Source organism: Geotrypetes seraphini, chromosome 10 (genome assembly GCF_902459505.1).
Source record: "Geotrypetes seraphini chromosome 10, aGeoSer1.1, whole genome shotgun sequence".
In the NCBI taxonomy this organism is placed as follows: domain Eukaryota; kingdom Metazoa; phylum Chordata; class Amphibia; order Gymnophiona; family Dermophiidae; genus Geotrypetes; species Geotrypetes seraphini.
The window spans coordinates 8,588,038-8,611,878 of record NC_047093.1 but is presented as its reverse complement, the minus strand read 5'-3'; the positions used below and the strand labels follow the sequence as shown (position 1 = coordinate 8,611,878).

Here is a 23,841-nt window from a genome sequence, read left to right as displayed (position 1 = left end):
GAGGGAGTAGCCGTGGGCTATGATAGAGAGCACTCACTGGTCGGTGGTGATTACTTCCATCGAGTCAGAAAAATGTTTAGTCGACTTCCTATAGGCTGTGGAAGAGGGCAGAGGGAGGAAGACTGGCAATGCCCTGGAGAAGCGAGTCAAAAGGGCTGAGTTGGTTTAGGCTGAGCAACAGGTTTTATGGCAGGCGGCTGTTGTTGGCGAGCCTGTTGTTGTTGCGCCGTTATCTCCTAGGCTGAGGAGGATGAGGCTGAATTGGCCGAGCAGAGAAACGCCGCTGGTACGACGTCTGCTGCCTAAAAGGACGAGTAGGAAGGGGTTTCTTTTTGTTTTTCAATAAAGTATCCCACCTCATCTCAAGGGCCGAAAGCTTCTGAGTGGTGGTATCCAGGATTCTCCAAACAGCTCATCACCCAGGCAGGGAGCATTGGCAAGGCGGTCCTGGTGGTTAACATCAAGTTCTGAAGCCATGCTAATCGTCTCATAGCTACAGACATAGCAGTAGCTCAGGAGGTCAGTTCAAATGTGTCATAGATGGAACGGACCATGAACTTCCTGAGCTGCAAGAGACTGGCAGTACATTGCTGAAAAGCAGAACAGTTTGCGGTCTGGAATATATTTCTGAAAAGTGGCCATCTGCTGTATAAGATGTTTCAGGTAAAAGGAGAAGTGAAAAGCATAGATTACCTGAACGGTTGGCCAACATAGCATTCTGGTAAAGTCGTTTACCAAATTTGTCCATAGCCTTGCCTCTCTGCCAGGAGGGACAGAAGCACTACACACTTGAGCCTGCAGATTTTTTGAGGGTTGACCTCCACCAGCAAAGATTTGTGTGGAAGCTGAGGTTTGTCAAAACCCTGGAAATAGAATAACCTTATAAAGTGATTCCAATTTCCTTGGAGCTCCTGGGATGGTAAGAGGAGTCTCCAGATTTTTGTAAAAGGTTTCCCTTAGAATATCATGAAGAGGTAATTTCAAAAATTATTTGGGGAGGTTGGTCAAGTCCAAAGCATCTAGGAATGCCATGTAACTTTTTAGAATCAGACTCTAATGGGAGAGAGAGAGGGTGTCTGACATCTCCCTAAGAAATTTAGTGAAGGAAGAGTGCTCTGGCTTACTAGCAGGATCCTGCACCGATGGGTCAGCCTCATCCGATGAAAACTCCTCCTCGGTACCGAGGGGATCTTCGGAATCATTCCATAAATCAGGGTCACGTACCGATGGAAGACGGCCCTGAGATAGAGGAGTAGAGGATTCAGTATGCCTGGTTTTGCGTACTGAATTGCCGGAAACACATCAACACCGTACCTGGTGAATGTAAAGCGGTACACAGGTGTCAGAGAGCGGTACCGGGTAAGAGACTGAGTGAACAGCTCGACGAAGAGACTTTGGCTCTGCTGACAAAATAGGCATAGACATCGAAGAGGCAGATTTAAGCGGTGCCGATAACGTCGATGCCGACAAAATAGGCTGGTCGACGAGTGGTACCGTAGGCTCAGTAGGTACCAACACTGGAAGGTTCGGAGTTAGCAGAGCCGGGAGCAGGTGTTGTAATTGCTCCTTAAGCTGGACCTGGAGGAGGGATGCTATGCGCTCATCCAGAGACGGCCCCGATGGCACCGGTACCGCTTTTTTCTTGCTCGGTACCTGCGGTGCAGCTCGACGCTCAGGCGAAGTCGATGCCGATGAAGAGGCAGTCATTTCTATGGGAGCGGAGCGTTTGCAGGGCCGGCGCGTAGTCTGCAGGACTTGGCTCACTGCATGTTCGACTGGCGGGCCGAGGAACTGTAGGGGATGGCTTCTTAGCCGGCTTACCTGTGGGGTGCAACACCGAAGATGTATCTTGCGGTGTCGAAATTGCCGGTGCCGACTTGGAAGAAGTTGCCGATGCCGGAGTCGATGCCGGTGGAACTTCCATAGCGGCACCGAAAAGAAGCTGCTGCTGAATCTGTCGATTCTTCAAAGTTCTCTTTTGAAGAGAACCACAGCGGGTGCACGTCGCAGCCCTATGGTCCGGACCCAAGCACTGAAGGCACCACTTGTGCGGGTCGGATAAAGAAATAGGGCATGCACACCGCTGACACTTTTAAAAACCCGGTGAAGGGGGCATGAAGGGAAAAACGGCAGTAGCAAAATCAACAGGCCCCGCCGGGGCCGACCGAAAAAAGTAAAAAAAAAAATACTTTAAAAAAAAAAAATTTTATCAAGAAAAGAAATAAAAAACGAGAACGTGAAAAGTTCACAAAGAAAAATACGCGAGCGGAAAGGCAAAAAAAAGGATTATCCAACAGCCGTTGGAAAACACGCGTCTTCTTAGCTCCGCGGAAACTAAGAAACGGGACCGCGCGCCTTCGTCGGGCGGGAAGGCACGCGCGGTGTGGCCTAGCTAGAACTTTCTAAGTTCTTAGAGTGCAATCACTCTAAAATTGTCCGTACCGGGGCTCCGTCACCCATCAGTCAAGAATATGCTGCCTGTTTGTCCTGGGATAATGAATGCCCCAAGTAGGAAAATATTTATCCTTCAGTCCCTTTGGACCCAAAACAGCCCTCACTTACTTAAAAATTAGCAAAGACCACCGAAGAGTAATGCCACTTCCTGTGACATCTTTTAAAAAAAGGTATTTGAGACAGGGCTATGATGCAACATCAAAAGAGGCAGGGCTTGGACAGATCTTCAATTCTGATTGGCTGTTGCAATTAGAAATGGGCATGACCATCTATCAAAAATATGCAAATAAGCTTTTGCTCTTTTTAAGGTTGAATTCACAAACTGGATAGTTTCTGTAAAAGTTCCCCAGCAATTTCAGCTCCCAGGTCTTGACCAGCCATCAACCCATTTCTGAAAAATATAACAAGAGCCCATCTATACAGAGAACTTTATGCAGAAAGGAGGTCCAAATTCTCCTGTCACTAAGTAGAAGTTTCCTCCAACCCACATTCACATAACATATGCAAGGGAAAGGAAAGTACGTAATATATTTGAAGATAGGCAAAGTGATCCTGAGCCGATAATTGGTACTGTGTCCCGAGTTGGACAAAGGGCTAAAGTCTCCACTCCTCATCCACCACATGTCTCCAAGGAAACCAATTGGATCATTAGATTACTGAAGTTAAAAAAAGGAGGGGGAGGCACCTCAAAGAATAAGCCCATAGCAGGTCTGAGTGGGTAAGTTATCAAGCTATGTTAAGGGCTAAATAATGCAGGTTAGTGCTTTAATCTGTATTAAAGGGCTCTAGTGATCATTTGTTACCCTACCTTACTAAAGGATACAAAATATGCAAAATGCACATAAAAAAGCTCATTAACATTTAAATACTATACCACAGTCCTGCAGTGGCCAGAAAGTAAATGTCACCTCCCACCCTCTGGGTCTTTTATTTCATCTGGATGTCTGCACTCTACAATTCTGATTTTTTTTTTTTTTTGGGGGGGGATGGAATAATAGGATTACACCCGGCAACAGTACCATACTACCCTTAAGGGTGAATGGCACCATTTTGGATACAGGTGTCAACTCAGGCAGCAGCATGGGGAAGCAAAAGAGTCACTGCCACCTGGGCTTTCCTGCCTTAAGTCCTGGCGGGTGGGGGAAAGAGATCAGAAGTAGGTTTATTGGAGGGTTGAGTTTTTGCTTCCAATTCTGTTCAGGGATCTCAAGGTACTGATAGGGGGGGGGCAAGATAGGACTTATACAAAAGGCATCACCTTCAATCCGATCTCTTGTTTATGAGTATCATGAGTCTTCTAGGACTTCACACTAGGCAACTCCTTTCAGATATCCCACCTAATTTGTGAACACCTAATAGTTTCAACCTCCCCTACATACACCGACAGAGTGACATACTGCACGATAGCAGATAAAGATCAAAATGAGCCATCTAGTCTGTAGATGGTTATGGTTGTGCACATTAAACACCCTCCCCCACCTTGGAAAAGCAGTAAAAGATATCTTCACTAACCATAGAAATCAAGATATACATCAACACTAGCTCTAGATCCAACATAATTAGTAAACCAAGACAAATGGAATTCAGATATGAAATTTTATTAGCCCAAAAGGTTATAGCTTTCCTTTTAGAAGAATGTATTTGGTCTCTTGGTGGTGAAACGTGGTTTATGCTGGCGGCGCAAAACTCTGTGTGGCAGAGGGAACTTGATTTTGGAGTCCTACAAGAAAGGAGAGAGACAAAAAAAAAAAAAAAAAAAGAGTTCATGAGAAAATCTAGCTTGCACGGTCCTGACAAAGCAATTACAGCATCAGAGTAAAGTCGCTATCCTTTATGTTTTGATCCTTTTGGCAAATGGAGAAGACTGTTTTCATTATCTGAATTTCATTGCAAAAAGAAATCAATGTTTCTCATAAAATGTTATTCCAGATGCCGAATGGCTCTCCATTTAAAAAAAAAAAATGAAAAGTAGCAATGTAAAAGGCTGTGGGCACTGGGACATCCAAGTTTGTCTGTTTAGATTGTAAGCTCTTCTGAGCAGGGACTGTCTTTCGTGACTCTGTACAGTGCTGTGTACGTCTAGTAGTAATAGCAAAGTTTAAAATATACAAAATGTATTTATACGCGACAGCAATTTGCATATGCAGAGACAGATGCTTGCAAATTAATCTTGAGCATATTCCCAGGACAGGTTTGGAAAGCCCTGATCTAAACAGAAACTGCACTAAATACAACACTGAACAAAAATACCAGGGTTATATTCTCCGATTGCCTTGAAAGGTGGAATAATAATTAAAACAATAAAGAAACAGGAGCAACTATATTGTAGCATCTCGATATTATAAGAGCTTTTTATTTACTTAATCTGACCTGAAATTTCAGCAATAAAATTAGATTATCAACTGAATACAGATAAATCACAAATGGAGTGGAGGAGGAGCCTAATGGTTAGTACAGTGGTCCGAGAACCTGGGTTTGATTCCCTCTGTAGCTCCTCGTGACAATTGGGCAAGTCACCTAACCCTCCACTGGCCCAGGTACATAACAGAGTGAGCCCACTAGGGACAGAAAAAGTACCTGCATTTAGTATATGTAAACAGCTTTGATTGTACCCACAGAAAGGCAGTAATGTATATAAAAAATCCATGACCCTTTACAAATGGCTTTTCCACAAAGCTGGTTAGCTAGGTTTGGGGCCCTGAAACTAACAGCTTACGCTTTGTATCTGAGATCAGAATTTACATGAGTAAATATGTACTACTGTATAATTTCACAATCATATCTGTGGCTCCAAATGGGGGAACAAGGGAAAAAAGGAGAAATTAGGTTCTTACCTGCTAATTTACTTTCTTTTAGCTTCTCCAGACCAGTAGAGGTTAACTTTACGAATGGGTATATATCTAATCATGACCAGCAGGTGGAGACTGAAAACAAAACTTTGGGACAGTATATCCTAGCCCCTCCTCTCTATTTCCCTCAGTCTGCCGAATAGCCAAGCAGAACCAAGAACTGGAAAACAACAGAGAGAAAAAAACAATACTCCAAAAGGAGTAACAAATAACATACCCAAAATGCTGTTGGAAAATGCAGAGGAGAAATTCCCGAAGGAAGAATGTCCCCACAGCTCGCCAGCTAAGCCAGCCGAGCCACAGCCGCTGTTCTTCAATTCTCCCCGGCCCTAGAAAAATACTAGAACCCGCAGCAAAAACCAAAAACTGCCCGCGCAACAGCCCCAACAACAACAGACAGGGTGGGGACCTCTACTGGTCTGGAGAAGCTAAAAGAAAGTAAATTAGCAGGTAAGAACCTAATTTCTCCTTCTTTAGCACTCTCCAGACCAGTAGAGGTTAACTTTACGAATGGGACGTACCAAAGCAGTCCCTCTCACGGGCGGGACCCCCGAAGGGCCGATACCAGTACACGCTCACCGAACACCGCGTCCCGACGCGCCTGCACATCAACCCGATAATGACGAACAAAGGAATGCAAGGAGGACCAAACCGCAGCCTTACAAATATCCACTGGAGGCACGAGCGACGACTCAGCCCAAGAAGCCGCCTGACCCCGAGTGGAATGAGCCTTGAGAAACTCCGGAACAGGCTGCTGTTTCAGAAGATAAGCGGAAGCAATCGTCTCCTTGATCCAGCGCGCAATAGTAGCCTTAGAAGCGCCCGCTCCCCGACGAGGACCCGCCAGGAGGACAAAGAGATGATCGGACTTCCGGAATTCCTGGGTCCGCTGCACATAAGAGCGAAGGACCCGACCGACATCCAACTTGCGCAGCTGCCGTTGCTCAGAAGAGCCCTCCCGACCACCCAAGACCGGGAGAACCACCGATTGATTGACATGAAAAGGAGAAACAACCTTCGGCAGAAAGGAAGGAACAGGCCGCAAGACGACCCGCTCCCTAGAAAACTCCAAGAAGGGAGCCCTACAAGAGAAAGCCTGCAGCTCAGAAACACGCCTAGCAGAAGTAATGGCCACCAAAAAGACCGCCTTCAAAGTAAGGTCCTTCAAAGAACAGTCGTCCAAGGGCTCGAAAGGCGGACGCACCAAAACAGAGAGAACCAGATTAAGATCCCAAGAGGGAACCGAGGGCCGTAGGGGAGGCCTAAGCAACTTGGCCGCCCGCAAAAACCGAATCACATCAGGAAGAGCCGATAAACGCTGACCTGACACCAACCCTCGAAAGGCCGACAGGGCCGCAATATGAACCCGGAGAGAAGACCAAGCCAGGCCTCTATCCAGGCCATCCTGCAAGAACTCCAGAATGTTAGGCAGATAAGCGCGAAAAGAGGTCACTCCCCGCGCCCGACACCATTCCTCAAAGAGACGTCAAACCCGCACATAAGCCCGAGAGGTAGAAAGCCTCCGGGACCCCAACAGTGTAGAGATCACCTTGTCTGAATATCCCTTCTTGCTAAGGCGACCCCTTTCAAGAGCCACGCCGTAAGACAGAAGGGAGACGGGTCGAACATGGGAATGGGACCCTGCATCAGAAGGTCGTCCGAGAGAGGCAGAGGAAGAGGATCCGCTACCAGGTGCCTCACCAGATCCGCATACCACGGACGGCGAGGCCAATCCGGCGCCACCAGCACCACCAAACCCGGATGGTGAACAATGCAAAAGAAGCACTCTGCCCACCAGCGGCCAAGGAGGGAACACATACAACAGCCCCTCCGTTGGCCACTGCTGGACCAGAGCATCCAGACCCTCGGCCAGACCGTCCCTGCGACGACTGAAGAAGCGGGGCACTTTGGCGTTGCCACCCGTGGCCATCAGGTCCATCAGGGGCTGCCCCCAAGCCTGCACTATCAACTGAAACGCCTCGGCGCCGAGACACCACTCTCCTGGATCTAGAAAGTGACGACTGAGGAAGTCTGCCTGAACATTTTCTACTCCGGCTATATGAGAGGCCGAGAGGTCCAGCAGATGGGATTCCGCCCAAACCATGAGCAGAGCCGCCTCCTGCGCCACCTGAGTGCTCTTGGTGCCCCCCTGACGATTGACCTAAGCCACCGCCGTGGCATTGTCCGACAGCACTCTGACCGACTTGCCCAGCAACAGGGAGTGGAAAACCAAAAGCGCCAGACGGACCGCTCTGGTCTCCAACACGTTGATCGACCAGGCGGCCTCCTCCGCGGACCAGGTGCCCTGAGCTGAGTGACCCAAACACTGAGCCCCCCAACCCAGGAGACTCGCATCCGTCAGGAGCACCGTCCACTGCGGGAGATCCAGACCCACCCCCTGAACTAGGTGAGGGGTCTGGAGCCACCAACGCAGACTGCAGCGCGCCAAGGCCTCGCAGGGGGACCGGAACATCCATCCCGTGCCTCTGGGGAGACCACCTCTGGAGCAGAGCATACTGGAGAGGACGCATGTGGGCCCGCGCCCACCTCACCACGTCCAGGGACGCCGCCATCGACCCCAAGACCTGGAGGAAATCTCGCGCCCGAGGACACCGGGACGCCAAAAGCAGGCGAATCTGAGATTGCAATTTGCTCACCCGGCCCTCTGGGAGGAAGACCCTCCCAAAAGAGGTGTCGAACAGCACCCCTAGGTACTCCAGACGCTGAGCCGGGACCAACCGACTCTTGGAAAGGTTCACCACCCAGCCCAGCGACCGGAGAAACTCCACCACCCGAGCAGTAAACCGGGAGCTTTCCTGCAACGACTTTGCCCGAATTAACCAGTCGTCCAGGTAGGGGTGTACCAGGATGCCCTCCGACAGCAAGGCTGCCGCGATGACCACCATCACCTTGGTGAACGTCCGAGGAGCCGTGGCCAGCCCAAAGGGAAGCGCACAGAACTGAAAGTGCCGACCCAAGATCGCAAAGCGCAGGAAACGCTGATGAGAGGCCCGAATGGGAACATGCAAGTAGGCCTCCGTCAGATCGAGAGAAGTGAGAAACTCCCCCGGCTGAACCGCCAGAATGACCGACCGCAGTTTCCATACGGAAAGAGGGAATCTTGAGAGCCCTGTTGACCCCTTTCAAATCGAGGATGGGCCGAAAGGTCCCCTCCTTCTTGGGCACCACAAAGTAAATGGAGTACCTGCCCGTGCCCCACTCCGGAGGGGGCACCGGAACAACTGCCCTGAGATCTAGCAAGCGCTGAAGGGTCTGGCGAAAAGCCTGCGTCTTCCCCGGAGTCTGACATGGAGAAGCGAGGAAAAAATCCGGCAGAGAGCGGGCGAACTCCAGGGCATAACCGTCCCGCACCACCTCCAGGACCCACTGATCGGACGTGATCTCGGCCCATTTGGAGAAAAATTCGCGCAGCCGGGCCCCCACCGGAACCAAAGGGGGCGCCGGCAAGGCGTCATTGTGCAGGACGGGAAGCGGGGGAACCGGCGGAGGGATTCCCTGCCCCCCGACGGGCCCCCCGAAAGGGCTGCATGCGCTGGAAGAACCGACCCCGGGAAAATCCCGGAGACTGGAAAGAAGCAGCCCCACGCCCAGGGCGATACTTGCGAAAATCCCGCAAACGCCCCCGGGCCGCACCCCCCCGAGACGCCGGACGGGCACGGTCCTCCGGCAGACGGGGAACTTTCGAGTCCGACAAAGTCTGAATCAACTTATCCAAGTCCTCTCCAAACAAAAACGACCCCCGAAAGGGAAATTTAGTAAGCTTAGCTTTGGACGCAGCATCCGCCGCCCAAGCGCGCAGCCACAACACACGCCTTGCGGCCACGCCAAAAGCCATAGACTTAGCCGAGATCCGCACCAAGTCATATAGAGCATCTGAGAGGAATGAGGCCGCCATCTCAATCTTCGCTACCTCCTGATCCACCAGAGACCAGTCGTCAGACTCTCGATCCAAGACCCGCTCCGCCCACCGAAACACGGCGCGAGCGACCAGTCCCCCACAAATAGCCGCCTGGACCCCAAAGGCAGAGACCTGAAAATTTTGCTTAAGGATGCTCTCCAATTTGCGCTCCTCAGAGTCCCGCAAGGCAGAACCGCCCTCAACAGGCACGGTATGCCGCTTGGAAATTGCCGAGACCACCGCATCCACGACTGGCGAAGCTAACGTAGCCCGATCCCCTTCCGGAATGGGATACAGGCGAGCCATGCTGCGCGCCAGCCGAAACGGCGTCTCCGGCGTTTTCCACTGCTCCAGAATAATATCCCGAATATCCTGATGCATAGGAAAAGAGCGGGAAACGGAACGGATCCCCCGTAACAGGGGGTCCCCCACACGCGGAGTCTCCGGCGGCGCGTCCTCAAAACGCAAAACCGAAGAAACCTGCTGAATAAGGTCAGGCAGCTCATCTTTCTGAAAAAGGCGCACCACGGACGCCTCGTCACTGGAGAACGGGAAATCCGACAACCCGCCGCCAGCTTCCGTCCCCTCCAGAGAGTCCTGGAACTCCTCAGAAGGGTCCAGGTCCTCCTCCAGACCGACCCGTTCCTCCGACCACAAATTCTCGTCCCACGACACCCGCGGACGCTTGGACAAGGGAGGCGGCGGAGGGGACGTCATGCCAGACGAAAGAGGCAAAGCCGCAGGGAGCGCGGAGGAAAACCCACCCCCCGAAACCCCCTGGGCGCAACCGGGACCCCCAGCCGTCTGAAAATAGGCTCTGCATAAAGAAAAGAAAAATTCAGGAGAAAAACCCCCCGAGGGTCCCAAGGGACTCCCTGCCACAGCAGGGGACCCAGCAGAACCTTGCCCCTGCATAGTCAAAACAGGGGGAAGGTCACCTGAGGTGGAAGACAAAATGGAGGGGCCAGACAGAGAAGATGGCGGTTTTCCCGCCAAAAAAGCTCCCTCCATAGCCTGAAGCGGCTGAGAAACCTGAATAGTCTCAGCCGCTAAAGCAGGCAAGCCGGCATCAGCTGTCAAAAAATCAGCTGAGAGGGAATCCTTCGGGGAATCCCTCCGTGGGCGGTTGTGGAAGACCGGGCTTCCCCACTGCTCCAAGCCGACTCGCGAGGCACCATCGGCGGGGAGCTCTGGGCGCCTGCAGCCGCTGCCGACGGAGCTCCACCACCTCACCGACCCAAACCGCCGAGTTCAGGCCGGCCGCGAGTGCCTCGCGGCTGGACTAAAATTGTGTCCTACTCCCCCGGAGAAGGGCACAATTGCTCCATACGCGACCTAGCTATAAAAAAGTGCTGGTTACATGAAAAAATACAGTAAAATACAGTTTTCTTAAAGGGAAACAACCCTTCAGACCAGCACTACCTCAGGATTTTTTTTTTTTTTTTTACAGAACAGACTCCACAGGCTCTCGAAGCAATATGCCTTGCTTGACTTAGGGGGCAAGGCTTACTGCTGAGGCTCCTCTAAAAAAATGTGGGGAGGTGGAGGAAGTGGTGGGAGGGACCCCGCTCGTGACCCGCCGGGTTTAACACCCCCGAGGTCGGACGAACCCCCAAACAGAGTCCGCCCAAGCTCCGTCCGGCTAAAAACAGGGACAATAAACCCCCTAAACAAATTCCAACAGCCCTACCAAGGGAGATGGGTACAGATCACTCAACACCTGCTGGAGACTGAAAGAAGACTGAGGGAAATAGAGAGGAGGGGCTAGGATATACTGTCCCAAAGTTTTGTTTTCAGTCTCCACCTGCTGGTCATGATTAGATATATACCCATTCGTAAAGTTAACCTCTACTGGTCTGGAGAGTGCTAAAGAAATTGCTAATATACAGATTTCTCTTACATGAAACTGTTTGACTGCAGGTCTACGACACTTGCTAGCTGCTATCTGCACAACTTTCATAATCTGAATGGAGTGGGCCCGAGCACGATGGCGAGCACCCATATCACGATCTGCAAGAAAGTCATCATGGTTATTTAGCATTCCACGGATGTTAGCATAGGAACTCATCAAAAATTGGTTAGGAGGCGCTGCCATTAGTATACATCAGAACTAGTAATCACCAAATGAAGCTCCAATTCTGAAAAACTCCACCTGTGCTTAGGACAACATACTCTTAAAATAGGAGTCCAGATATTACACTTCTCCCTCGGTATTCGCGGGGGATAGGGGCAGAGCCGAATCCCGAATTGAGAAAAACTGCAAATAGCTTCTCGTCCAGCTCTAACCCACCACCACCTCTCCCTCCCGGCATCCTGGGCTTACCTGGTGGTCTAGCGGGCTTTCGGGGCAGGAGCGATCTTCCTACGCTCCTGCCCCGTGCAGATCGCCAATACGAGTTCCCATAGTCTCTCGAGACTATGATGGGAGCTCACGGCAGCCATTATGGCAATCTACACGGGGCAGGAGCATAGAAATATTGCTCCTGCCCCGAAAGCCCGCTAGACCACCAGGTAAGGCCGGGATGCCGGGAGGAAGGCTGGAGAGAGGTGGGAACGTGCTAAACTATTGCTAAACGATTGGCTGGCCCGGAACGTCCTCCCCGACGTTAGAATTGACGTCGAGTGGCGAGAATTGGTTGGCTCCAAGCTGGGGAAGATAAACAGGGAGAGTTAAGACCTAGGTGCGGCCTGTTCCCCGATAGTAGTGGCTTGGGGGAGGGCAGGGAGAAGTAAGACCTCGGGCGCTGGCCTGTTCCCCGATTGCGGTGGCTTGGGGGAGGGCAGTTGGAAGGGAAGTAGATTGGAGACCCCTGCTTTAGTCGAGGACAGTTGCGGGCTGAAAAATAGTCCCTGTGGGGCCGCATGTGGCCCGTGGGCTTGAGATCACTGCTGTAAAACAAAGGTCACATGCAGCTGACCATTGTGGCTTGGCCATCTTCCCCTTTTTATTTACAATTTGAAGCGTAAAATCTGATATGTGCTTAAAGTATACTACACTTCCCCCTCCATATTCGCAGTTTCTTTATCTACGGTTTTGATTATTCACAATTTTCTGTCAAAAAAATCATTTTCAGTTTTTGGGCTTTTTAAGCCCTACCTGGTGGTCTAGCAGGTTTTTGGGCAGGAGCGATCTTCCCACGCTCCTGCCCTTTGCAGCTCGCACACAGGAAATGGCTTGAGAGATGACGGGAGCTCAAGGCAGCCATTTCCTGTGAGTGATCTGCATGGGGCAGAAGCGTGGGAAGATTGCTCCTGCCCGAAAACCCGCTAGACCACCAGGTAAGGCTTACAGGGCTTAAAATAGCCAGTGGGAAGTGGGGGTTAGGGGCAGAACCGGCCCTAATATTATTCACAGTTTTTTAATATTCGCAGGCGGGAGGGGGAAGTGTAATACTATAATGTATAGTTTACTAATGCTGAATGAGTGGGGGGTTTTTTGCAGTCCTTGTTATGGTTATTTACTAATAAATACAATATTGTTAAGTTTTAACTGAAATGCAATCCTAGTAGCAATCAGTAATCTGAAACTTTCATTACTCTCATCCAGAAAACTGTTTAAGCAAACATTTAAAAAACATCTTATTGAGTTTCCTTACAGCACTGTGTCACAGCACCAGCAGTAGTCAGGTCTCTGTATTCCCTGTACATATTGTGAGTTCCACTGCGAGAATCATAGCGCAACCAGATCCCAAAGTTCTTCACCCTCAGTGGAGACTTCTCAAAAACCTGCAAGCATTTCAAAAAGGAGACACGTAAGAGGTTTTCCATCATTCCTTTATCTAGGTCTCCCTGCATAATAAAATTAAATCTTAAGTTTCTTTTTTGGGGCGAGGAGGGGTGGGTGGGGGGAACACAGGACTGTGAAAGGGATAAGGTGAGCTGCACTAAGTTACAACAGACCATGCAAGCTTGAAGTGGTTTTCGGGAGAAATCTTGAATAGTAGCCCGCCTGTTTCCTTATATCAAATCTGTAGCTGTATTTATATTTAGCTCATTCTTTTTTCATTGGTAGCACAGCACAAGTTAACTATTGTACATGAATGTAGGTCACATCCCCAGGGAGCTTATAATCGAAGCTTATATCTGAGGCACCAGCGTGAAGTAATTAGTCCGAGGTCACAAAGCAGCAACAATTTGTTAACTCTGGCTTCTCCGATTCTAAACCAGCAGCTATAAACATTGATCTTCCACATCGTGTCAGACATTTTGGGGTCAGTTGTAAATATAACTGGTGAGCTGTACAAGTCCCAAGTTGACAAACTGGCCATTATCAATTTAAATTAAGAAATCAGAATATAAATATAATATGAATATAAGAATGATGTGTTGTACTTAAAGTGTTACATGAAGGAAAATCAAGTGTGTATTTATAAGATCATATGAATTTTTCTGAAACACTTGTTGTAATATGTAAAAATGAATAAAGAAATTAAAAAGAAAAAAAAAATCAGAATTAAACCATATAAACACTGAGGTGCACTAACACAGCTTATTTCTGTATCCTGCACGTGACCTTTTAAAGTTGTCCTCTCAATCACAAGTCTATTGGGGGGGGGGAAGGGGGCAGGGGTAATGAATGCCAGAGGGCTGCTGCTGCCATGTACTATGTCTGTCTGGCAGCTCTGCAAATGGACTGCAGCAGACATAAGCATGGATATTGCAAGTGTTTACCTTCTGTTGACAATCAGTGTCTGTTCATACTTCTGTTAGAGCTTGCAGGAGAGGCAAAGAGGGTTTTAAACCAGAATCATTGGGGCTGGATGATTAAAGTCCCCAAGTATAAATCCTTAGGTTACTGAAGCATTAAATGGCTCGAAACAAAATGGGCAAAAAGGATAACTATCTAGAAAGCAGTCAAGTATGGGAGAGACCCATTTAGATTTAGTGGCGGTCACAGAAATATGGTTTAGAGAATGATGCGGGGGAAAAAATCTGTCCCAGTCCCCACATCCCCATCCACACAAGTCTTGAATAGCTATTTTATATTGAAATCATTTTATTAAAGTAATAAAAGGAACAATATGCTGTACAACTGTCATTTTATAAATCATAAATACAGAAAAAGGATCAAAAAAACCCCATCTCCCCTCCACTATCAGGAAAACTGAATGCTACATAGACAATTCATCCTAACGGAACACCTCAGTCACACACAGAGAACACAAATGCTAAATACATGACTGACCACAAATGATTAAAAAATAAATTAAACCAAAATCATAAGAATCCACATCTTCCATATAGTACACCAAAGAAATAAAAGATTAATTTTCTCCTATACTGTGCAAAATATAAATAGCCCATCCAATCTGCCCCTCCGCAGTAACCATTATCTCTTCCTCTCTCCGAGATCCCACCTGACTATCCCAGTCTCTGACTCCACCACCTCTACCCAGAGACTGTTCCATGCATCTATCACCCTTTCTGTAAAAAAGAATTTCCTCAGATCAGTGTTTCTCAACTCGGTCCTGGAGTCCCCCCTTGCCAATAAGGTTTTCAGGATATCCACATTGAATTTGCATACATTGCCTCCATTATATGCAAATTTCTTTCATGCATATTCATTGTGGATATCTTGAAAACCTGACTGGCAAGGGGGGACTCCAGGACCGAATTGAGAAAAACACTGCCAGGCTCAGGAGTAAAATATCACCTCATAACTTCATCCTATGCCCTCTCATTCCAGAGCTTCCTTTCAAATGAAAGAGACTCGTGCACATTTACGCCACATAGGTATTTAAACATCTCTATCATATCTCCCCTCTCCCGCCTTTCCTCCAAAGTATACAGATTGAAATCTTTAAAGTCTGTCCCCAAACGCCTTATGACAAAGACCACACACCATTTCAGTAACCTTCCTCTGGACAGACTCCATCCTTTTTATATCTTTTTGAAGGAGTGGCCTCCAGAATTGTACATGAGGTCTCACCAGAGTCTTATACAGGAGCATCAATACCTCCTTTTTCCTACTGGCCATAGCTCTCCGAAAGCCCCCTAGCATCCTTCACCGACACCTTTTCAACCTGTTTGGCCACCTTAAGATCATCACATACAATCACACCCAAGTCCCGCTTTTCTGTCATGCACATAAGTTCTTCACCTCCTAAAATGTACCGTTCCCTCAGGCAGCCCAAATGCATGACCTTGCATTTATTAGCATTAAATTTTAGCTGCCAAATTTCAGACCATTCTTCAAGCATCGCCAGGTCTTTCTTCATGTTATTCACACCATACGCCGTGTCTACTCTACTGCAGATTTTGGTATCATCTGCAAAGAGGCAAATCTTACCAGATAGCCCTTCAGCAATATTGTTTGCTAAAATCTAAACACACCACATCTAGCGCACATCCTCTATCCAATTGTCTGGTCACCCAGTCAAAGTGCCATACAGTGAGAGATTAGAGAAACTGGGCCTCTTCTCCTTGAAAAGAGGAGACAGAGGGGACATGATCAAAACATTCAAGACTTCGTAGATAAAGACAGGATGTTCACCCTCTTCAAGGTAGAGAGAACAAGAGGACACTCTCTAAAGTTAAAAGGGGATAGATTCCATACAAACGTAAGGAAGTTGTTCTTCACCAAGGGAGTGGTAAAAATCTGGAACGCTCTTCCTCAAACATATACAGTCTAACCTGCCTATATTACCTTGACTGTTGTTCACGCCCTCAGTATGACCCTCGTCAAGGAATCCACCACATCCTATTGTGAATCTTATCCATCTTATTGTAAACCGTATCAACCTTATTGTAAATGTCTTCACTCTTATTGTAAACCGCACTGAATCCCAGTTGAAATTTGCGATATAAAAGAAACCGTACTGTATGGTATGCCCCTGTATATGACTCTGGGGTGATCTCATTTAGAATACTGTGTACAAATTGGGAGACCACACCATTAAAAAGATATAAACAAGATGGAGTTGGTCCAGAGGACCGTTACTAAAATGGTCAGTGGTCTGTCATAAAAAGTATATGGGACAGACTTAAAGGTCTCAATACGTGTAATTTGGAGGAAAGGCTGGAGAATGGAGATATGATAAAGATGTTTAAACACCCATGTAGTATAAACGCACACCGTCTCTTTCAATTAGGGGAGCCCACAAGATGAAGGTGTAAGAGGACAGATTTAGAAGTAACCTGAGAAAAATAGTCCTTCATGGAAAGAGTGGAGACAAAAATTGTATTCAAATTCAAGCAAGCTTGGGACGAATAGCACAGTTACTTACCGTAACAGGTGTTATCCAGGGACAGCAGGCATATATTCTCACATGTGGGTGACGTCATCTACAGAGCCCCGATGCGGAAGCATTTTCAAGCAAACTTGATTGAAGATTTAAGTTTGCTCTGCTGCTCCACGCATGCGTGCCTTCCTGCTCCACTAGGGGGCGCATCCCCTTGTGGTCTCCAGTTCACTTAACTAGCAAAGAAGCCAACCTCGGGGAGGTGGGCGGGTTGTGAGAATATATGCCTGCTGTCCCTGGATAACACCTGTTACGGTAAGTAACTGTGCTTTATCCCAGGACAAGCAGGCATGATATTCTCACATGTGGGTGACCTCCAAGCTAACTGAAAAGGGATGGAAGGAAGTTGGCAATTTAAGCAAATAGATTTCGCAAAACCGATTGGCCGAACCGGCCATCGCTCCTGGACAGTGAGTCCAGACAGTAGTGGGAGGTGAAAGTATGAACCGAAGACCACGTGGCAGCCTTGCAGATTTCCTCGATAGGTGTGGACCTGAGGAACGCTACGGAGGCTGCCATTGCTCGGACCTTGTGTCTCGTTACTCGACCATGCAGCGCGAGACCAGCCTGAGCGTAGCAGCAGAAGGAGATGCAATCGGCCAACCAGTTGGACATGGTGCGCTTGGAAACTGGTGACCTAACCGGTTTGGGTCGAAGGACAAAAACAATTGTGGGACTTTCCGGTGTGCTGAGTGCGTTGGAGGTAGAAGGCCAACGCTCTCTTACAGTCAAGAGTGTGGAGCGCCACCTCTCCGGGATGAGAGTGGGGCTTGGGAAAAAACACAGGCAAGACAATGGACTGATTGAGGTGAAAATCAGACACTACTTTAGGCAAGAACTTTGGATGAGTGCGGAGTACCACCTTGTCGTGATGGAATACCGTGAAGGGTGGGTCCGCTACCAGAGCCTGTAACTCACTAACCCGCAGAGCGGAAGTGAGCGCAAGCAGGAAAATTACCTTCCAAGTGAGGAATTTTGGATGGCATTTGTCTAGGGGCTCAAATGGAGGTTTCATTAGTTGAGCCAGAACCACGTTGAGGTCCCAAACCACCGGAGGAGTTTTGAGAGGAGGGTGGACATTCAGGAGACCCTTCATGAAGCGAGAGACTAAGGGATGGAGCGAGAGGGCTTTCCCTTCCAGGGGCTGGTGAAAGGCCGCAATCGCACTGAGGTGTACTCGAATGGAGTTGGTCTTTAGGCCGGAGTGAGATAATTGAAGTAAATAGTCAAGGACCAGAGGGACGGGGACCGACACCGGGTCCTGGCTGTGGGAGGAGCACCAGTTGAGAATCTGGTCCACTTTTGGGAGTAGCAGGTTCTCGTCGAGGTTTTTCTAGAGGCTTCCAGTATCTCCTTGACTGATTGAGACACGGGGAGAGAAGTCAGGGGGAAAGAAACCAAGCATTCAGATGAAGAGATTGAAGATTGGGATGTAACAGCGAACCATGACCCTGTGATAGTAGAAAGGGAAACCGAGGCAGAGGCAGTGGATCTCTGACACTGAGTTGAAGTAGGAGGGAAAACCAAGGCTGGTGTGGCCAGCGAGGAGCGATCAGGATCAGGGTGGCTTGTACTGTTTTCAGGTGGAAAAGCGTCCGCAGGATCAGAGGAAACGGTGGAAACGCGTACAGGAACCTTCCCTCCCAGTCGAGGAGGAAGGCGTCGGCCTCGAGCCGGTCCGGGGAGTACATCCGGGAGCAGAAGAGAGGCAGTTTGTGATTGTGGGGGGATGCGAACAGATCTATTTGAGGTGTCCCCCACTGTTCGAACACCTGTCGTAAGGTCTGAGAGTGCAGTGACCATTCGTGTGGCTGGAGGAGGCGGCTGAGTCTGTCCGCCAGACAGTTTGTTCTCCTTGTATGTACACCGCTCGAAGGAAGATGTTGTTGGAGATTGCCCATTTCCAGAGGCGCAGAGCTTCCCGGCAGAGGGGCCAAGACCCTGTTCCCCCTTGTTTGTTTACGTAGTACATTGCTACCTGGTTGTCGGTTCGGATGAGAACTACCCGGTCGTGGAGCAGATGTTGAAAAGCTACAGCTGCGAGATAGATGGCCCGAAGCTCTAGCACGTTGATGTGGCAGCGACGGTCCTCTGCTGACCACATCCCTTGAGTGCATAGGCCATCCAGATGGGCTCCCCAAGCGTACTCCGATGAGTCCATGGTGAGGACCTTGTTGTGTGGGAGGGCGAGGAAGAGCAAACCTTTGGAAAGATTTGAAGAGTCGGCCCACCAGCGGAGCGATCGTTGCAAGGAAGGAGTCACTGTCACGGGGCGATCGATCGAGTCCCGATCTTGACGCCATTGAGAGGCTAGGTTCCATTGAGGGATTCTCAGGTGGAGACGGGCGAATGGTGTGACGTGGACGGTGGAGGCCATGTGGCCTAGTAGAGTCATCATCTGTCGAGCTGATACCGAGGGTAGCAGTGAGATCTTTCGACTCAGATTTACTAACGCCTCTAGACGTGGAGGGGGGAGGAAGGAACGGAGGCGAACCGCGTCCAGCGTGGCCCTGATGAACTGCAGGGATTGCGAGGGACTCAGTTGGGATTTTGGGAAATTTACCTCGAACCCCAGACTCTGTAGGTAGATAATAGTCTGTTGGGTCGCTGAGATAACCCCTTCCCTGGACGGGGCTTGGATCAGCCAGTCGTCCAGGTAGGGGAATACCTGAAGGCCCTGGGAGCGTAAGGCAGCTGCGACCACCACGAGGCACTTGGTGAAGACCCGGGGTGACGATGCTAGGCCGAAGGGGAGGACTCGGTATTGTAGGTGCAGGTCCCCTACTTGGAAACGCAAGAACTTGCGGTGAGCGGGATGCACTGGAACATGTGTGTACGCCTCCTTCAGATCGAGGGAGCAGAGCCAATCGCCTTTTTTGATCAGGGGGTAGAGGGTCGGTAGGGAAAGCATCCGAAATTTTTCCCCGTACCAGAAATTTGTTGAGTCGTCTCAAGTCTAGTATTGGGCGTAGGTCTCCCGTTTTCTTCGGTACCAGGAAGTAACGGGAGAAGAAGCCCTTCCCCTGTTGGTCGGGGGGAACCTCCTCCACTGCTCGCAGGCGAAGCAGATCTCGAGCTTCTGAGAGGAGTAGTGGTAGCAGCGTTCGGTTGGGAGGGCACTTCCCTGGGGGGCTGTCTGGGGGAATGGCTCGAAAGTTGAGAGAGTATCCTGATGAGATCACGCCAAGGACCCATGCGTCCGACGTGAGTTGTTCCCAGTGAGGGTAAAAGGCTCCGAGGCGGCCCCCGATAGGTAGGGAGCCTGGAACTCTGGCGGAGGGGGTCAGTCCCCTTCCGCATATCCTGTCAAAAGGACGGGGATGGTTTGGTAGTTGCAGGCGGTTGGGATTTGGGTGGGGCCCGGTGGTGGGTTTGCGGACGCCTGGGCGGAGGCCGCGAGAAGGCAGGAGTGGATTTTTGCGGGTAGCGGCGCGGAGGGGCCCTGAATGGCCTGGACGCGGGCGGTTTTGGCTTTTGCCGGACAAGGGAGGCAAATGAGCGTTCGTGTTGAGAGAGGCGTTTTGTAGCCGCCTCGATAGTGTCGTCAAACAGCTCTTTTCCCACGCAGGGGAGGTTAGCCAACCGGTCCTGTAAGTTGGGGTCCATGTCGACCAGGCGCAGCCAAGCTAGTCGGCGCATGGCGATAGCAAAGGCTGCCTCTCTGGAGGAGAGTTCGAAGCCATCGTAGGCCGCGTGGAATAGATGGAGGCGTAGGTTGGAGAGGGACTCTACAAGCAGGCTAAACGCTCCTTGACGAGAGGCTGGTAGGTCAGTCTCAAAGGCTCAAAGTAGTCCGATGAGGTGTTTGAGGTAGGATGTGAAGGTGAAAGTGTAGCTTTGCACCCTAGAGGCCATCATCGCATTTTGATAAAGTCTCCTGCCGAACTTGTCCAGGGTTCGGCCTTCCCGACCTGGGGGGACCGTGGCTGAGACCCGGGAGGGGTGCACCTTTTTCAGGGACGATTCTACCAACAGCGACTGGTGGGAGAGCTGTAGTTGTTCAAACCCCGGGTAGGGTACCGTACGGTACTTGGCCTCCATTTTGGAGGGGACGGCTGTGACCATATAGGGGGTCTCCAGGTTCCTGAAGAAAGCCTGTTGGAGTACCGGATTAGGCGGTAAGCGAAGGGACTCTCTGGGCAGTGATGGCATGTCCAGCTCCGCTAGGTACTCCTTTGAGTATCTGGAGTCGGACTGGAGGTCTAAGTCCAAAGCGTGGCCCATGTCCTGGATAAAGCGAGTGAAGGATGGGCGGGATGTTCCCGAGGCCCCGTGTGGGGTCGGTGAACGAGACATCCGTCGGGTGGAGAAGGACGGGGAGGCTTCCCTCGAGTATCGAGGTTCCTGCTCCGATCCCCTACCTTTGCCCTGTGAATAGATCCCATGTGCCGATCCCATTTGGCCTTAAAATCAGGCACGCTGCTGGCCTCAATCACCTGTAGTGGAAGACTATTCCAGCGATCAACCACTCTTTCAGTGAAAAAGAATTTCCTGGTGTCACCTCGTAGTTTCCCGCCACTGATTTTCAACGGATGCTCTCTTGTTGTCGTGGGACCCTTGAAAAAGAAGATATCTTCCTCCGCCTCGATGCGGCCCGTAAGATACTTGAACGTCTCGATCATGTCCCCCCTCTCTCTGCGCTCCTCGAGCGAGTATAGCTGTAATTTGTCAAGCCGTTTTTCGTATGGTAGATCCTTGAGTCCCGAGACCATCCGGGTGGCCATTCTTTGCACCGACTCCAGTCTCAGCACATCCTTGCGATAATGCGGCCTCCAGAATTGCACACAGTATTCCAGGTGGGGCCTCACCATGGATCTATACAATGGCATAATGACTTCCGCCTTACGACTGACGAAACCCCTTCGTATGCAGCCCATGATTTGTCTTGCCTTGGACGAAGCCTGCTCCACTTGTTGGCAGACTTCATGTCCTCACTGACGATTACCCCCAAGTCTCGTTCTGCTACCGTTTTTGCTAGGATCTCGCCATTAAGGGTATAAAACTTGCATGGATTCTGGCTGCCCAGGTGCATAACTTTGCATTTTTTGGCATTGAAGTTGAGTTGCCATGTCCTAGACCATCGCTCCAGTAGGAGTAGGTCGTGCATCATGTTGTCGGGCACTGAATCTTCATCTGTTGTGCATTTGCCCACTACATTACTCAGTTTGGCGTCATCGGCGAATAATGTTATTTTACCTCGAAGCCCTTCTGCCAAGTCTCTTATAAAGATGTTGAATAGGATTGGGCCCAAGACTGAGCCCTGTGGTAGGTAGGTAGGTCCTGGAAGACAGGCACGGACAGCATCGAAGGCATGTCCATTGCCTCGGTGCACTCCACCGGGGGCGACCTCGTATCAGAGTATTCCCGTGTGGTGGAGGCACAGCCCGAAGGCTTGGAGGGCTTCGCCGGGGCTGTAAACATGGGGCTTCCGCCATGCGTCGCCGGTGTCCCCGAGGTTGGTTTCTTTGCTGGTAAAGAACCTGAAGAGGGTAGAGGGGACTTACCCGGAACCGAGGTTTTCTGTTGTCCCGAGGACTTCGGGGTCGAGTCTCGAGGCGATGCCGAGGTATTCGGGGCCGAGGTAGAGGGTTGGTCTGGGGCGAAAAGATCCGCCAAGCGGGCTTTCCTTCGACGGAGGGCCCGGTTCTGGAAAGTAGCGCACTGGGGGCAGGAGTCGGTTGGATGAGCGGCCCCCAGGCAAAGGATGCACCGGCGATGTGGGTCTGTGATGGAAAGAAGCCGCTCGCACCGGGTGCACTTTTTAAAGCCGGTCAAAGGCCGGAACATAGAATCGAAAGTGGCCGTGGCTCGAGTAGCCACGCGGCCACGGGGACCCGGAAGCCTCCAGGTTGGTGAAAAACGAAGCAGGAATCAAGTTGGGGCAGAGCCTGAAAAAACACAACTTCTAGGCTCAGCGGAAAATTTTGAACTGGAGACCACGAGGGGATGCACCCCCTAGTGGAGCAGGAAGGCACGCATGCGTGGAGCAGCAGAGCAAACTTCAATCTTCAATCAAGTTTGCTTGAAAATGCTTCCGCATCGGGGCTCCATAGATGACGTCACCCACATGTGAGAATATTATGCTTGCTTGTCCTGGGATAAAAATAAGATCTCTAAGGGAGAGCAGACGGCATGGATGGGCACATTGGATAGGCCATATGGTCTTTACCTGCCTTCATTTTTCTTTCTGTCCAGGGCTAACCAAGCATATTCAGGGAAACAAAACCAGCTACTTTGGAGGCATTCCAGAAGCAGCATCAGACCTTGGCCAGTAAACCGTCAATATTCAGTACTTAACTGGCCAAAGTAACTGCATCAATAGGATGCTATAAGAAGTCAGTCCTATCTTTATGCAGTTCACCATAACCAGTTTAAGTGCTGTATATTGCTCCGTCAGAGTCCAGACATGGTCCAGCACTGAACTTCTGAAAAGAACACCAGCTGCAGTCAGCAAAACACAGATCGCCATGGATGACTATTGGGTTCCCAGATTATAATGGCAGGTTTCAAAGGGAGCTACAGTATGAAACCTAGCCATAACTCCCACTGGAATAAATGTGAATCTCTCTAGAAAAGGGGGCAAAGATTCAACAAAAAATTAGCTTTTAATGAATTTTGTTGGTGCAAACTATCTGTAAAATAAAGCTACAACACATTCCGAAAATCAATTAATACCGCTCTATTTGACAAATTCCTTGCCTAATCAGATGACCTCTCTCAGGTATTCTTTCCCCTTATAACCCCAATGTATTATGTAACATCTTTCTTCTCTCATGTATTCTTTCCCCATGTTTCTCTAGTTTATTATGTAACATCCTTCTTCTTGAATTCTGTAATTCGCTGATTGTCCAGCCTTCTTTCTATGTGAACCGCCTAGAAGTCACTTTGACTTTGGCAGTATAGAAAAATAAAGTTATTATTATTATTATTAAAACAGTCCAATCCCTATCCTTTTGTGGAAAAAAGGTTAATGTTCAAATATGTAATTTTTGCAGGCTGCTTATAGGCCTATGACATGGGGGAGGGGGGGAACAAAAAATCAGCCACTCAACATTTTGGATCCGTTTATTTTAGTAACCTTTTCCCAAAGACAGTTACAAATGGGCTCTGTACATCGGAAAGAAGAGATCTAATAAGTTGGGAAAGCATGCAGAGTACGAATCGTGGCATTCTTTTCAACCCCTATATGCGCTATATTTAACTTAAGAGAACAGCAGCATTTTTTCATGTATCCTTTCAGATAATACCCCCTAACTATGATGCTGTACTGCTTCTTCAACAGAAATGCATTGGCCATTTCTCTGGATCCCCAGGTCTGATCTAGGTTTTGTTTTTAAGTCAATGGGTCTCTCACCATTCTTCCCTCTCTCCCCGCCTC

At 49.6% G+C, this 23,841-nt stretch overlaps 1 protein-coding gene across 1 annotated transcript in view; it reads right to left on the bottom strand.

The window, feature by feature from the left end:
* Window positions 1-4,031: 4,031 nt before the first annotated feature.
* Window positions 4,032-23,841, bottom strand: part of RPL18A (ribosomal protein L18a) — a 35,131-nt gene continuing 15,321 nt past the window's right edge. The window contains exons 3-5 of the mRNA XM_033961519.1: window positions 12,819-12,948; window positions 11,123-11,232; window positions 4,032-4,174 (exon numbers count right to left, since the gene is read on the bottom strand). Of these exons, the coding sequence (XP_033817410.1) occupies window positions 4,082-4,174; window positions 11,123-11,232; window positions 12,819-12,948 (333 nt within the window). The 3' untranslated portion in view covers window positions 4,032-4,081. The remainder of the gene's footprint in view (window positions 4,175-11,122; window positions 11,233-12,818; window positions 12,949-23,841) is intronic.